Source organism: Parus major, chromosome 6, assembly GCF_001522545.3.
Source record: "Parus major isolate Abel chromosome 6, Parus_major1.1, whole genome shotgun sequence".
In the NCBI taxonomy this organism is placed as follows: domain Eukaryota; kingdom Metazoa; phylum Chordata; class Aves; order Passeriformes; family Paridae; genus Parus; species Parus major.
The window spans coordinates 8,549,059-8,564,081 of record NC_031775.1 but is presented as its reverse complement, the minus strand read 5'-3'; the positions used below and the strand labels follow the sequence as shown (position 1 = coordinate 8,564,081).

Below are 15,023 nucleotides of genomic sequence, written 5' to 3'. Positions count from 1 at the left end.
TAAATTAAAAGGGCTTTAATACTAGCAACACATTACCATAGTGCCAGGACCATAAGGCACATTATTTTTCCCACATTGACATGAAAATGGAGAGATACTGATAAAATAAAAAATAAAAGTGAATAATCTTCCTATCTGAGAAATACATTGGTTTCTAAGAACATAGCAATACCAGACAGAAAGAAGAAACCACAATAACAGAAGTAAAATAGAGCCACATTATTTGGTTAATGACCCCATCTTGTGGAGCAGCGCCCATGCTTCAGCACATTTATAGCTCTCACATGCTTTTTTTTACCAGAGTCCATTTCTTGATGGTGAATTACTTGGCCCTGCACTTGCTGTTCCCAGGGAAGTGCTCTGCAGGCAGTGCATCAGTCGTGCACCACGTCTGTACAGCAGTCCTTTGTCACACCATGCATTGCCAGGGTCAGGACTTCACATTTCAGTGTTTGCTTCAGCCTCAGGTCACCACCACAGCTCACATCCCCCCAAAAACCCTGCTGGATATTTCCTGCTGCCCTGTGTCCCTCACATGGACCTGCTGGGAGAGTTCCTTGCTGTTGTTTATAGGGGGACAAACCCATCTCCAAAGCTGGAGCTTGCTCACCAAGAGCCAGCCCAGTGATGGTCACAGCCAGTGCCAACACGTGCTGTGTCTGCCAGAGTCACCATTCCTTTCTTTTCTGTTCCCAAGGAGCTTGTTGATCTACACTTAATGATTGGCAGCTTGGATATTCTATTGTAAAGGTTTATCCCTCTGGACATACTTGTATCGTAATCTGGGGAGATCAGCTTTGTCAGCAATATATCTTTTGCTGGTTGCTGACATTGTTTTCCAGGCACATGAGATATTTAAAATAAATCACCTGACATGTTTCCACCCTCTCCAGCTGAACATGTTTTCCAGGAAGGCTCCATATATCCTTGATTCTCACTCATGTGTAAGCCTCTCGAACATGAATTGAAATGCTTTTTTTTTTCATTTTTTAAAGGAAAGGTGTATTATTTACCCACTTTTTGAGGAAGTGGTTTTTAGCCATGTTGGCCAACTCAAAGGGAGAATTGCAGGCTGCAAATGGAAAACATGTAGAGAAGATGTATAGCCAAGTTAGGAAAGAAGGAATTTTTTTTTTTTTTTTCCAGCTGTTCCACATAGACTTAAAAAGATGATGCTACATGATCCTCCATGTGTCAATATCCTTAGTTCCTTGGAGAACACATTATGGTGCTTTGATCTCTGCTGTTGTTTTTTTAAGTAAGGAATTTTCAACTGCATTTTGATCTGATTTACAGAAGAATGCAAAGGTGTGAATTGCACATAGATAACATTTGCAGGTTTCACAGATGCAGAAAATTAGACAGGGAAAAAAGCTACAGATCTCTGTAAATATAGTATGTTTGATGCACTTTTGATATATCTGATCTCATCCTTTCATAAAAATTACATTCTTATAAAAATTTACATTTCTGTCAAACATACTAGGGATGTTTGTACCTGATATTTGTACTTGAATGCCAGAATACAGCTTAGAAGATCATTTTGTGGAAAACACATATATATGTATGATTTTGAGTTATGTATTTTCAAAAGGGAGGATTCATTTGTCACTAGACTTGCATAATGTGCCTCCCCTAACACCATGCTAATAAGGTATTTATACAATATACCATCATCTTGTGTTCTTTGCTTTTGAAGTGCATATTGTGCCCTTCATGCCCTGTGTGAAGTGCATGAAAATAAAATACTGAGTTTAGCATAGATTTGTATGCTAAGTGAGCTGAGCAAGCTGATGCTCAGTGCCTTCTCCTGGGTGGATTGAAAGGGTGCAAAAGGTGAAGAATTCCCAGCATTTTCAACAGGAACTCAAATATTCCATGATCTCGTCACAGGTACCAGAGCTGGCAGTAAAATGAAGTGTTTAAACTAACTGTTGGGTTATGTTGGAAAACCTTTTAGCTTTGCTGTGTAGTTCTTGGAGAACTCTAATTCATCATGGCTATAAAGGGCTTCAAAATGTTTAGAAGTCCATGTGGTGATTCAGTCAATATTCTAAAAGCATTAAAATTTTTGCTTTACTTTGAGATGTCTTGAAATTATTGCATCTTGTCTGTCTGATGGCCAAGTTGGGAACGTGGCTTCTCTTTCTTGCTGAGCTGTGGTGAGAGATGCCAAACTCAGCAAAAGCCTTCCTTTCATCTGAGAGAACGAGAAGAGAAAATGAAAGAAAGAACCTTGTCTAACTAGGAACAGTGGTTAGCATGTTGAGAGAGGAGTATCAGGAAATGAAACCCCTTTAGGTAGCTGGCTTGAACATAAAGTAAAATATAAAGGCATTCTTGTCCTTCCCCAAATTCACATCCCTTCGTGTGACAGCTGAGTGCCCGAAATTCCCACCTTAGGATTGCCTTTGGGGCAGGGTTGTGCCTTTGTTTTGGACCTGTACCCACACCGTGGGCCCTGACCCCACACTGCAGCACTGCTGTATCAAGGTTAATTTATATTTCACTCTGTTTCTAACATTTCTGTCTCTTTTCTCTTTTTTCTTTTACATGCTTTCATGAGTATAGCAGACCATTTAGGAATTGAATTCATGGGTAAGTTTTAACTTCTCTTCCTTTCAATTGCTCTTATTTATCTTGGTTCCTTAGTCCAAAGAACATGGAAGTTAATGGGAAGACTCCCATGACCTCCACCACTGGGTTTAATTTGGTTCCTTTTATACTTACTGATTACATTTGAAATTATATGAAGGTTTAATTTTTCTCTTGTCCACTTCTACGGAGCTTAAAACCTACATAATGATGTGTTAGTATTTCATTGGTATTTAATGAAACATAACATAAAGGTTATGTGACCATATCATCTTGAGGAATAGTATTTTATATGTGATTTTTAGGGTAGAGTTACTAACTTTCTCATGTAAAGGAAAGCAAATTTTAAATCAGATTTTTTTTTCTCTTGTTAAGAATTTGTTGTTAATTACAATATTAAATTTAACTAGGCTTAATAAGAAACATCTTATTAAGGATAATTCTTTCAAAACAGAGAAATACTTTTAAGAAAATCATCAAAGAGCCATCATTCTATGAGAAAAGTTAAATTGGGTAGGAAGAAGCTGAAAAAGGAGTGAATAATTGCTTCTTACAACTTTGGAAAGGAAAAGATGATGTTCTGCTGGCTCAGCTGCAGTTCTGTGTCTGTAGCCTCATGGAATGCCAGGCTTAACAGATCACCTCTCAGTTGGTGATCTTCAGACTTGAGGAGATCCATCCCTAACAGAGTTAGTGGTCCTCTGTGTAAGAACAGCTTGCACAAACCATTAAATATGACTGAAAACGCTACAATAAAAAGCATGCAAATTCCTATTGAAGTTACAAAACAGTTACTTTTAATGTGCCCTTTCCCTATGTTAAGTTGTACTCAATTTTTTTAGATTTTAAAAGTAAGAGCTTTATAACCTATCAATTCTAAGTGACAGCACGGGGATTTTGTGGATCAATCAAGTATAAATTGTCAAGAAACCAATATGGTGATTAATATTAACTGCATGGCAGGCTGCAGTAACGAGAGAATAGTCAGCAGCTTCAGGGATTTTCTGCTTTTGGATTTGTGCCATACCTTGAGCACTGTTCTCTCCAGAGAATCGGTTCATGAGGTCCAGAAGTTTTGTGTTTCACTTCACTTTGTATGAGGCTTGAAAAGCACCAGAGGAATCAATGCAAATGTCTTCACAGACTTAGTGGACAAGCAAAGCTGGGAAATGGTTACTTGAAAAGCTCTGTGTATATCCTGCTTTTCCTGCTTAACCTCAATTGTGAGCAGCACTCTTGAGGCATACAAGTTGAAGGACAAGCATATAGGTAAAAGAGGATAAGGAGTATAGATATATGGGATGCTTTGAGTGAACCTTTCTGTAGAAGCAGGAAAGTGTTACCCAAGAGGCAAAGCTGAATTATTTTATCTTGAGACTTTCAGTTTCCTCTTTTTTTTTTTTTTAAAATGTATCTCTTTAAGTCATGAACTAAAGCCAGTCCCTGCAATCTTGGCTCAGAGTAGTCCACTCAAATGAGTAGCTCTCAGATTTTTTTACTATTGGAACAGATCCTGATGGCATAAAAATTAATGAAATCTTGTGTCTCAAGCCTGAAAATATTATGACAGCAGCCTCAAACGAGGTTTGAAGTTGTTTCCTGTGGGCTAGAAAAATGCAAGTTCTGGAATCGTATGCAAAAGTGAAATGCTTGTTCTTCTTAAATCCTCCTCTAGTCGTCATGAAGATTTCCTTAGGAAATGTAAGCATGCATGGAATCACTGCTGTACACGTAGAAAAGTAGAAATCCCCACCCTGTGCACAGAGATTTCAGGTGAAAATATGCTCATCAAATTCAGAACACTCCTGTAAAACCTCTACAATGAGTTTACTTCTGTACTGTAGAAAATAATGGCAATTAGTGCAAAGAGTTTTCTAGCTTGAGAAAACAGCAATGTAGAGATGGTGCTGAACTTAGCTTTGTTTGTACATAATCCATAGAACACTCTTTCTAATGTTTCCATTGCATTTGTGGCCTCAGTTGCCTTAGAAATTCCATTTTCATCATTGCCTTCCAGAAATTTTGTTTGAAAACCATGTAAAAACATGTAACTTGGATTACCAGGGCAACTTGAATTCCTTCCATGGTAGACAAAGCTAAAAGCTCATGTCAGTGGGACCATCTGTCATATGTCCAAGGGGACAGATGAAATGTGCACTGAAACTACACACCTGCTTTTGTGTACATTTGCCAAGACAGGTAGATAAGTGTAGTCATTTCCTTTTATTTTTTTTTTTTTTTTGCTAGACACTCAGGGATCAGTGAAGTGTATATACATAGCCAGTCCTTTTGCTGTCCTCTTAGGGAACATGAATTTGTGTATCCTGTTGTGAAGCAGTTGGTGCTGTTTTCCCCCACAAGCTCCTGTGCCAGCCCATTCCAGTGCTCAGTAGAGACAGTGTCTGTTGCTTTTCCATTACCTGTTGAAATCTCCTTCCTGTTGGAGCCTGCTCTCACAAACAGTACTTTGGGCACGAGAATTATGCATTCAGTTGATGTACCACAGTGAATTTTGTGTTAAAATGGTCTCAAACCCCCCTTCCCTATCTGGCTGTTGTCAGGTTTGTGTTCCGTGCAATATTCAATATTGTGCATTCAAAAACTTGAACACCTGTTACTTTAATATTGCTGCTGATATTGATTTACTCTGTTTCTTTGTATGGATAGCAGAGACAAAGGCAGGTATATTGATGTGGCACGTCTTTTTTAAAATGTTGCAAATGTAGCAATTAATTTATGGTTCTGATGTATTCATGTGCAGCACCTTCTGAATTAAATGAAAGCCAAGTATGTGTCAAGGAACACTGTGTCCTTAAAGTTGTGGATTGAAGCATTGTCATCAGTGGTCCAGCTTTATGAAACTTCTGGTGATAAGGAAATGGTTTATACTTTCTAGTATATCAAGGCATAAAAAAAAAAAAAAGGTCTTGTGTCTTGATTCAATATTCAATATCCATCTCTGATGCAATCTCCCGGACAGGCTTTGGGCAAGGTCTTTTAATCTGTCTGTGCTTCAGATTGTGAATTTAGATTCCTCAGCTCTGTGGGGGAAATCTTTCAGTAGCACAGAGACCATTTGTTCCATGTGAGAGGCTGCAGAGCTGGCTGTATGCTCCCCTCCCCTGGTACGGGAGCAGAGCGGTGTCAGGAGAGCACGGTGCAGCTCACCTGCTCTGCTTCTCACCTGCCAGGACACACACACTTCATTCACTTTTCCAACACAAAAGTAAGGGAAAGCTGTCACCATGCTCTTACAAACTGGAAATACACAAGCTGTATTAACAATTCTGTGTCAATGGGAAGCAGTGGTTGGTAATGCCTATGCGAGGAAGAGAGACTGTGAGAAAAAAAATGCAACAAATTATCAAAATAATCAGCTTTTATACAATGAAAAAACTAAGTGATGTATCATTAGCATTAGAGAGAATGTAGATACAAGTATCTACAGCTTTTTAATCAATTTTTTTTACCTAAGTGGACAACTGCACTTCAGGACTGAACAGCTCACTTTTCTGGTGGAAGTTTTGTTTTTGAGGGCAAATATCTGTGACAGCAAACATGGAGCACTTTGGAGCAACAGGCAGCAGCTGAGAGCTGCTGTGGAGACTGGCCTGGTGCATGTTCTCCCAGCAGCAGAGTGAAATCCTTACCTGAGAGTCATCTGTGGATGTTCTGAGCTGCAAGCCAGTGCCCCAGACAAGGCCTTGCCTTTTAAACTCATTTCTTACACTGAGGATGGGGAGAGTTAGGGTGTGCTAAGGCATGAAACACAAAGGTGAGTATTGGAATAACCTGCTGCAACACATGAACAAACACAACTGTGTCGGCAACTTGCCTACACCCCCTACTCTGATGATCCAGAATGATGATCTTTTATGCTGTAAAAGTCATTTGTGGTGGGTATAGCTGAAAATAAAATGCTCCAATAAAGTGCAACAGCCAAGCCACTGCAGTTTTGATGGAAATACAGACATAACATGAACTAGTCTTCATCCTTGGGCTGTTTACCAGTTAAACCAGTATCAATGGTGCAAAGAATTTTGATGTGACAATTTCAGTCTCCCCATGTGTGAATTACATAAAACCAATGTACTTGGTTGTTATATGTAGTCACTACTTTTAATTTATTCACTCTTCAGGCTTAAACAGAAAATTAGTATTTTTCCTTATAACTACTCATCTTTTCTGGAAAAATCAGGAGCTTCACTGAAGTCAATGGAATATGAATGGTATATAATAATTTGTAAGTGCTGAATCATTAAATAGCATTTAATTGAGCTGAGTAATAAAGTCAAGAATGGGATCCTATTAAACTTTATATATCTCCTTGCAATGACTACAATGTGAAATGTGTTCAGTTTTCTGTAGTCTGAGCTGCTGTTAACACTGGAGAAGATGGTGCATGCTGTATTTTCACTGTGCCTATTTCCACTGCCTCCTCATTGTGCTAAAATTATGTATGCCTTAGACTCTGGGAATACCTGGTCCAGGTAACCAGATTGACTCTGTGACCTTGTGTCATGCACTGTGACTGGTGCATTTTGATTTTTACAAATTGCAAAAGGTGGTTTTGCTGATGGGCAGGATAAGCAATAGTGCAACAACTTAGGTTTTTTTCCAGTATTCCAGAAATAAAAAGGCAAAGTTCAATAGTCCTTGCACAGTTCAAGACCTGGGAGCCTGGACTCTTTCCTCTAAAACTCAATGTTTTGCAGCAGCAACCAGAAAATGACAATAAATAGGATGGTCCTTGCCTTAGTTACCATACTCTTATCTGTCATAAACTCTGTAATGCTTCAGTCCTTGCTGGAAGAGAGGATGAATGTTCATTTGCATGAGCAGAACTGTATGTGTTCTAAAGGATATATGTTAAAAAATAAACAAATTAAGTTCTGTTTTCCTTGTATTCCTTTTTAATAGTATAAAGCAGGTAAATCTTTTTCTGGTAATATGGTACACTGACTGCTGTTATGCTCCTGTTTGCACAAAATCTTACTGGAGATTCTGATCACAATCATTGCCCAGAACTACAAAACCGTATCTTGCTAATAATTATATTTTTATTAATCAATAAGCATTTAAAATATTTCATCTGTACTCTGTTGGTAAATTTCTGAAGAGCTAAGAAGGGCTATTGTGGTAGGCATTGGTACTTGGAATGCTTTTTTACCATCATCATTGCTCCTTGAATCCCTTTGTTCTTTGTCCTGCCTCAAATTTTCATTACCTCCTTCTGGTTTTTATCTTTTCAAACTCAGTAAAGCTCTTGGGACCTTTTCCAAATTCACTAAAGGCTTTGCTCTTGAGACCTCATCTTTCAGTTTGCCTTATGAAATACCTGTCCTTTTTAAGTATGCTGCAAAATAACAATAGCTTCCTGAGGCATGAAATGGATTTAAACCCTCAGCACTTTCCATGGGATTCACTTAGCTGGGAAGAAGAGTCATTTATCATCTCTGGAGAAAAGAGACATGAGCAGCAGAAGAGAGAGTTTTACAGAAGCAGCTGATGCCTGAGCGCTGTAAGAGCAGCGGATGGAGCAGAGGTTCCTCGGGGGCTGCAGGAAGCTCTGCCAGTGGTTGTACCTGTTTAAGAAAACATATCTGCTAAATGAAAGTCAGCATCATCTGGTGCATAAGTTGCAGGCTGCCTCACATCTTGGCTCAGTTTAGGGCATATGGTTCTAGTTTAGTTGAGAGGGGAAGATTTTTACCTAAATGTTTTGTAACCTATCTACCATGGCTCAGTGCTACCTTCTTTATTTTTCTTGGTATGTCATTTTTTTCCAATTTATCTGCACTTTTTGTATTGGCAGTGAACTGGGTTGGATTAACTTGCATTATTTTTAAAAGGTCTACTGTTTGGTTAACTTATATGTGTCATTAACTGCTTTATTGTGATGCTTTATCAAAATAGTAGTTCCGTGAACTGGGTGGATAAAATAATTTTAATATATTTAACTTACTCTGCTGTCTTTCCCCAGTATTTGGTTTCTGCTGTTCTCTCTAACTGAACCTCCTGATCATTTGGGATGAAACTTAGGGAAATTTAAGAAACAAAACCTGGTAACAAAGGCTGGTCTGGGTTTCTCTGTTTTGCTGGGATCTGGGTTGGGAGGAGGAGAAAGTTGCATTAGGTGGGGTGTGTACCAGTCTGTGAAAAGGGTTGTGCACCATCCCTAGTGATACATAAGAACTGTTATTCTGTCACTCCCATGGTGAATGTGTACTGACCTCCACTGTGTGCTGATTGAGGGGGCACTAACAAGGTCCAAGTGTTACCTGTAGGCTAGAAGAGAATTTCTGAAGCCTCAAAAATGGATGTTGTATGTAAGGCTCCGGGTAAGTTTCCATGTACCTCCTAGTGCCAGGTACAAGCCTCTTCTTCATCGTGCCAGCTTCAAAAACATTGGCACCTCAGGGAGAAGGGGTGTGTGCTTCCAGGTTGGATTTCAGCTGAGGACACAGCATCTCATCTGCTCACAGAGGGGCTTTGCTGGGTCCTGGCTCTACATACAGATATTATGTGTACATTTTGGTTTGGGATGAGCACATGCCCTTGGTTCATGCACAGCTGGTGTGCCTCAGAGTTAAACACTTTTTATCATGAAATACAGGTGGTTGGATGGCTTCAACACTGAGCAGACAGCTGTGTATTTAAATGTGACCTTCTACCCAGTCAGTCTCATAACCTGCATTTTGAATATGGTATTTAGGTAAATGCTGTGCTGAGCCTGAGGAATTGTTAAAACTGACACCACGACGGTATGCTAATGCAATTAGATGACTTGCAGTGTTGAGATTTGGCCTTTGTTTGGGCTCAGTTGCAGTTTAACCAGATGCAAAAATATGTAGACAGTGACTTGTACACTGCTGAAACAAGCCTAGCAGAGCAAAGGTGAGATCCACGTGTCAAAGGTGATGCTACAGACAGCTGCCACAAGATCTGCCAGCGACACTTCATATTTCCACTTGAGACAGGACTGGGAGGAGGCATCAAAGCAGTGAGTACCATCTGGATGTGTCCATGAGATGTTGTTTGGGGTGTGGGGGGATTTATTATTTGTAGAAGGCTGTTGACTGTGTGTTGAGGTTATCTTGACACAGGAGGAGAGGCTCCAAACACCTGATCTGTATCGTGTTCGTGCAGCCACAGTGAATCACTGCTACTTTGCCCTTCTGCTGCTTGGAGGTGCTGCGTAGATGCCAAGTCTCATTCAGTAAATGATGCAAGGATTTGGAAAGCAGAGTGTAAGTATCTCAATAAATGTTCCATGGCAGAGGTGCAATTGTAATGTACAGTTGTACAAAAATCAGTGGTTTTGACAGTGAACTAAATCTTTCCCTGTCCTTCTGTGTCCTGCCTAGAGTGAGTAGAGACGGTGTCCTGCCAGTAATTGCTGGAAGCGGAGGAGAAGGGTAAGCAGGGTGGAAAAATTGGCAGTGTCCTGTGCAGAGCACTAAGTTATTGTTTCAGCACTGCCTTTTCTCTTCTTTTGCAGGAGCTGTAGGATGTTGGCACACGGAGAAGCGCAGAAATATTCCTACTCTGGCTGATGGCTTTTAATAGATATTTTTATTGTAATTGAAAATTGTCTCATCATCCCATTTCCTGTTCCAGTCAGCATCGTTTATCCTCATTCCAAGCGTGATTCTGATGAATAACACTGTCCAGTGGCACAGGGTATCTACCAGTATTGCTTCAGCCAACAATTCTCTGGGACACAAGCATGAGCAGCGCAAAAGGAAGAGGGAAAAAAAAATCCTGTGTAGGAGTGTGCAGGTGGTGTGCTTGTATGCTCAGTTCTTAATAACAGTGGAAATAATCTCGGAGTTGCTTGTAAACTGTTACATTCAAATGACAAATTAACTTTTTTGTTTACCACTGCTGATTTTTCTTCTTTGAATGGTTAAATAAATCACCATGAGGTATTTTCATTTAGTATGGCTCCAGATCATTTTGGACTATGTTCATGTAATTTACTCACTGCATTTATATCTGTTGCATCAGTCATCCTGTAATTATGATATTAATTAAGATTTTTATTTTTGTGCTAAGTTAATTATGTACTGCTCCATGCCTACTTTAGCAAGTAAACTCTATTGTAATATAGTATTACTTTATGGTTATTTTTTTACATCTCTTGATAATTTTGCATTTCACATTCCAATAGAAAGTAAAAATGGAAATATAAAAAATAACCTGGAAATGGAGGAGGATAAAATGGGACAGTATATCAGTTCTCAGCAGAATTAACAAAAACAATTTAGGGTCTTCACTGTTCAATAGTGAAATACAAAGTAACAGAGAAGAGCCAAACAAAATTATTTAGAGCAAGCAGTTTATAGAGGAAAGTGAGAGAAAAAGCAGTTTATTTCCCATTCAGAGCATTAATGCTTCTATTAGTAGGTTCCCACACCTTACTGTTAATTGCTAGATGTGTAAGTTGTTTCCTCATTGAAATAATGACCTTAGCCACCCAAAGTTCAAGGTTTTAAGGAATGTTAGGAACACAGAGTGAAGCAGCTGATGCATTTCTGTAGGGCAGTGCTGGTGGCTGCCTGCCTAAGCCTGGCCTCCCTCGTGCTCCTCCAGCTCTTGCCAGTCCTCTGTGCCATGAGATAAAGTTCTTCAGTGCTGTAAAGACTTCAGAATCTCAATGCAAGCCAAGGGTATTTAAAATTGATGCCTACAAAGACTTTGGGTGTTTTCAGAGTGTTAGTTGACTGTATACTTTGAGAATTGCCATGTTGGACTAAATGAGTGTTACTTGTGTGTTGCTCTTGATTTCTGACTAAAACACTCTGGAGGTCAGTGGATATTTTGGTATCATGTCTGTTATTTCTAAAATAGTGTCTGTATTATAATATAATGTACAGAACCTGAAATCAGGATCCAGTGTGTGACTAGACTGACATATGAAGTGAGCATGTTATTTTCCTGATCAGCTTCAAGTTAACTAAATCTAAAAACCTAGATAGATCTCTCAACAGTAGTTACAAAATTGAGTATGTACAAGTAATTTGGTGCAATTGTGCAAAGCTAGGAGTATCTTTGTTTCCTCTCTTGAACTTCCATTCTTCTTCTCCCTACATTTTCTCTTTTGTACCTTCCTGATTGTTTTCTCTTATTTTAATGTACCCCTGTGGACTTTCTTTTTGTGTTAGTTTCATAAATCTACTGAGCTTACTCTGTTTAAGTGTGTTGCTGTTTGCAGCAGTGACTGCAGATCAGTGGTATCACAAAATGCTCTGTTTAGCTTTAATGGAGAGTACAGCGTGCTCACACTGGAGCTGTACTCATTTATTATCATAATGCCCTCTCCTGTACCAGAAGTGATGCAGCATTTGAAAAATGGAAATCACAATATACACTAACTTCACCAGCTCATAAAATATAAATGCTCTGAAAATGAATACAGTGTTAAATACAGTTAATCAGCTTTAGAAAACCAAAAAATATGTATTTATCACTATAATGCGTACATGCATGGCATATTAATGAAAAATACCAGATACTTCATTTTCTGTGTTTATTCTACACTGTGCTCATTACTCTCATTCAAATAATTTAAATTTGCTTTCAGGACGAGGACTATTTGCTACTGATGGGAAAAGTTTGGATGTCTTCTGTGCCATATTTTTCTTTGAGGCTGTGAAGCAGAGTCTGTGCACTGAATATAAAGCCAGATGTGCTGGAGATTTTGCACATTGGACTGGCAGAGTAGACCTTTAAAACTGTTGAGCTGTAGTTGTAGTTGCACATGGTGCATTGTTAGGAAGTGTATCATAAAAATATAAGACTTTATTAAACTCAGTTTAACAGCCTGCCTCAGTTGAGAGTGTGAGACTGTGACTTCTGCTGAATTTTGCTGCGTGAAGGTTTTTTTATGCTTCTGTACTTCAGGTAATGTGCTTAAGTCAAAACCAAGAAAGTGTCCTTGGTTGAGTGTTTGTTTAATGAATGATGAAGAGAAAATTATGAAAACAAGCAAATATTTTATTTCAGTCAGTTTTTCCTTGTGAATCTGTCTGGTGTGCTTTAAAGATTTCTTTTGCCTGATGTAGTTTCTTTTCAAGGTGAGGTGGTACCAGAACATCTCATTCTTTCAATTAGTAGTGAATCCTGTCTTGAAATAAGATGGTTGACCAATGGTGGGAGAAGGTGAGTGCATCCAATAGAAATCCTGTAGAAAAAATCAAGTCACTTTAAATTTATTCCATAAAGTTACTTAAAGGTGAACTGGAGAGAAAAAGTAGATGTAATTGTCCTAAATTACACTGTTTCTTTGAAGTTAAATAGGTATTCATGTGTTTTCTTTAAAAAAAAATAAAAATTCAAGTACATGTTCTAGTCAAGTTTTTGTTCCAAAAAAGCTATGGAAAATATTCATTTAAACCTCAGGGAAAATATGGAAATTCTGTTATTTATTTTTTGCTGAATACAAGTGGTGATTTGTGAGAACTACACTGGATGGCCAATATCTTACTTGTCAGTATTGGGTTAAAGGTTCTTATTTGACTCTGATGCAATTGATGTGGATAGAGGACTGCTGAAAGACAATTCAAGTGTAGGCCTTGGCACTGATGTTGCATTATCCAACTCTTATGTCAGGAGTTGTTTTGCTAAAAGTGTGAGTAATGCAGTGACATTGACTTGTTTTTTCAAGTGATTTGTAATTTTTTCTGTACCTTTTAAGACCATGTTTTTAGTATCCATGTTTCAGCTCTGTTGATGGTTTCATTGCCTCAACACCTTTGTGGATTGGGTTTAGCATCTGTGGGCCATGAATCAGTTTGGTAATCATCCCATTCAGTCTGCTCAGCCATGTGCAGTCAAAGTCAAACAGTCTGCTAAGAAAATTCAGAATCACCTGTAAGTTTGCAGGTGTAACTCTTACTGTGGCAAATGCCCTGTGAATTCAGAATTGAAGTGTGCTCCACTTACTGGATTTTTTTACTTACAGCCCATGTTCCTGGTTCTGGTGGTGCTAGTTTGGCAAAAACCGGGCATAGTCTGTTCCCCTTTTGGAGCTGTGACGAACGTGGTGGGAAAACCGTTCACTTTTTAAGAAGCCCGTTCTTTGCCTCCCCAATTCCCAAAATATGCTCCATTTACCTAAATCTTTCTTCAATTTCAATCTGTAGAGTTTCTTCTCTTAATAAAGTATGCTAATAAAAATTCATGAAAATAGCAGCATATGATTCGCTTGTCAAGGAATTATCTTCCCATAATACCCCCCGTGATGTAACATTACTTTTTCTCCCATTCTATACTCCTCATTTAATGGTGCCGAGGTGTGTACCATCAATCATTTCATTCATCAATCATTCATAAAGATTACTTCTGTCATCTTTATTGCTTGCTCAATCACTTTGATACCTTCATCTTATCCTTCCTATTTTTGCTCTCTGTGGTCTTAAAAAATATGGATGCTTGTGTTGGTAGCAGAGCTGTGCTGATGAACCTGCTTGTAAAGTCCTCTGCTGTTCAAAGGAGTCTGTCTCTCCATGTCATTACTGGTGTCACTGTTCTTGAGAACAGCTTTTTAGCTCTTTATTCCTCTGGGTGTTTTCCTTTCCCCTTCCATTGTTTGTCACAGCTCTGCAGCCATCTCTCACTCCCTGGTTGTTTTGGTATCTCCGCTGCTTCTGGTGTCAATGTTATCTTTTTTCCCTTAAGTCTGTAATGCTAAATTTTCTGAATTATTCATAAGACCATATATGAACACCTGCATCTATTATTCAGAACTCCTAATTTCTTTTATGCTAGAGCCTAGAACCTCTTTTACAATTCAGTAATAAATGAGAGCCTTCATTTTATGCAGAGGTTTTTTTTGCCAACTGTCTTTTAGTTAATTCTGCAGAGCCCTGCAGTGCAACGAGCTACAAACTTAGAATAATTTAGAGTATCCCTTCCCTCTTTGCTGTCTCTGTCTTCATGCACTGGCCTCCCTGTGCAATGTGTTTGAAGTGGTTCTTGGTCTAGAATAGATTATTTACTAGCATACAAATCTTTTTTCTCCAATTATTTTCTCAAATCTTTTATCTGTGATTATTTATTTATAGTTATTGCCTTTTTACCTTTAAGGAGGTGCTAATTCAATTTCTGAAATTTTGTTTGTTTGTTTTATGCCACTTATTATACTCCCACATGCACTTTTTTATTTATGTTCCCTGCTGTCTGAAACTTCTGTCCTCTAGAGCAGTAGTTGGTGTGCCTGTGAGTTTCCCACTTATTTAAAAAGTATTTGTAAAATGGATGTCCCAGAACCCCTGCATGATTCAGGCTGGAACCTGAAGGTCTCTAACCTGAGGCTCAGAGCAGGATCAAGTCAGGTGCCAGGGCTTTATCCAGATTAATCTTAAAAAACATAGGACTGAACGGCTTCCCCAGGCAACTTGTTCCAATATTGATGGTTCTAGTGG

The 15,023-nt window shown here is 38.8% G+C and overlaps 1 protein-coding gene and 1 long non-coding RNA gene across 2 annotated transcripts in view; both read left to right on the top strand.

Annotated features, from left to right (window-relative positions):
- NRG3 (neuregulin 3) overlaps positions 1–15,023 on the top strand; it is a gene marked incomplete at its 5' end in the record, with an annotated part of 360,517 nt that overhangs the window by 276,050 nt on the left and 69,444 nt on the right. The window contains one exon of the mRNA XM_015632454.2: positions 2,572–2,598. Within this exon, the coding sequence (XP_015487940.1) occupies positions 2,572–2,598 (27 nt within the window). The remainder of the gene's footprint in view (positions 1–2,571; positions 2,599–15,023) is intronic.
- Positions 2,611–14,502, top strand: LOC117244637. The gene is made up of 3 exons (XR_004498096.1): positions 2,611–9,845; positions 9,963–10,013; positions 10,097–14,502. It is a non-coding gene; the product is annotated as an uncharacterized LOC117244637 (long non-coding RNA).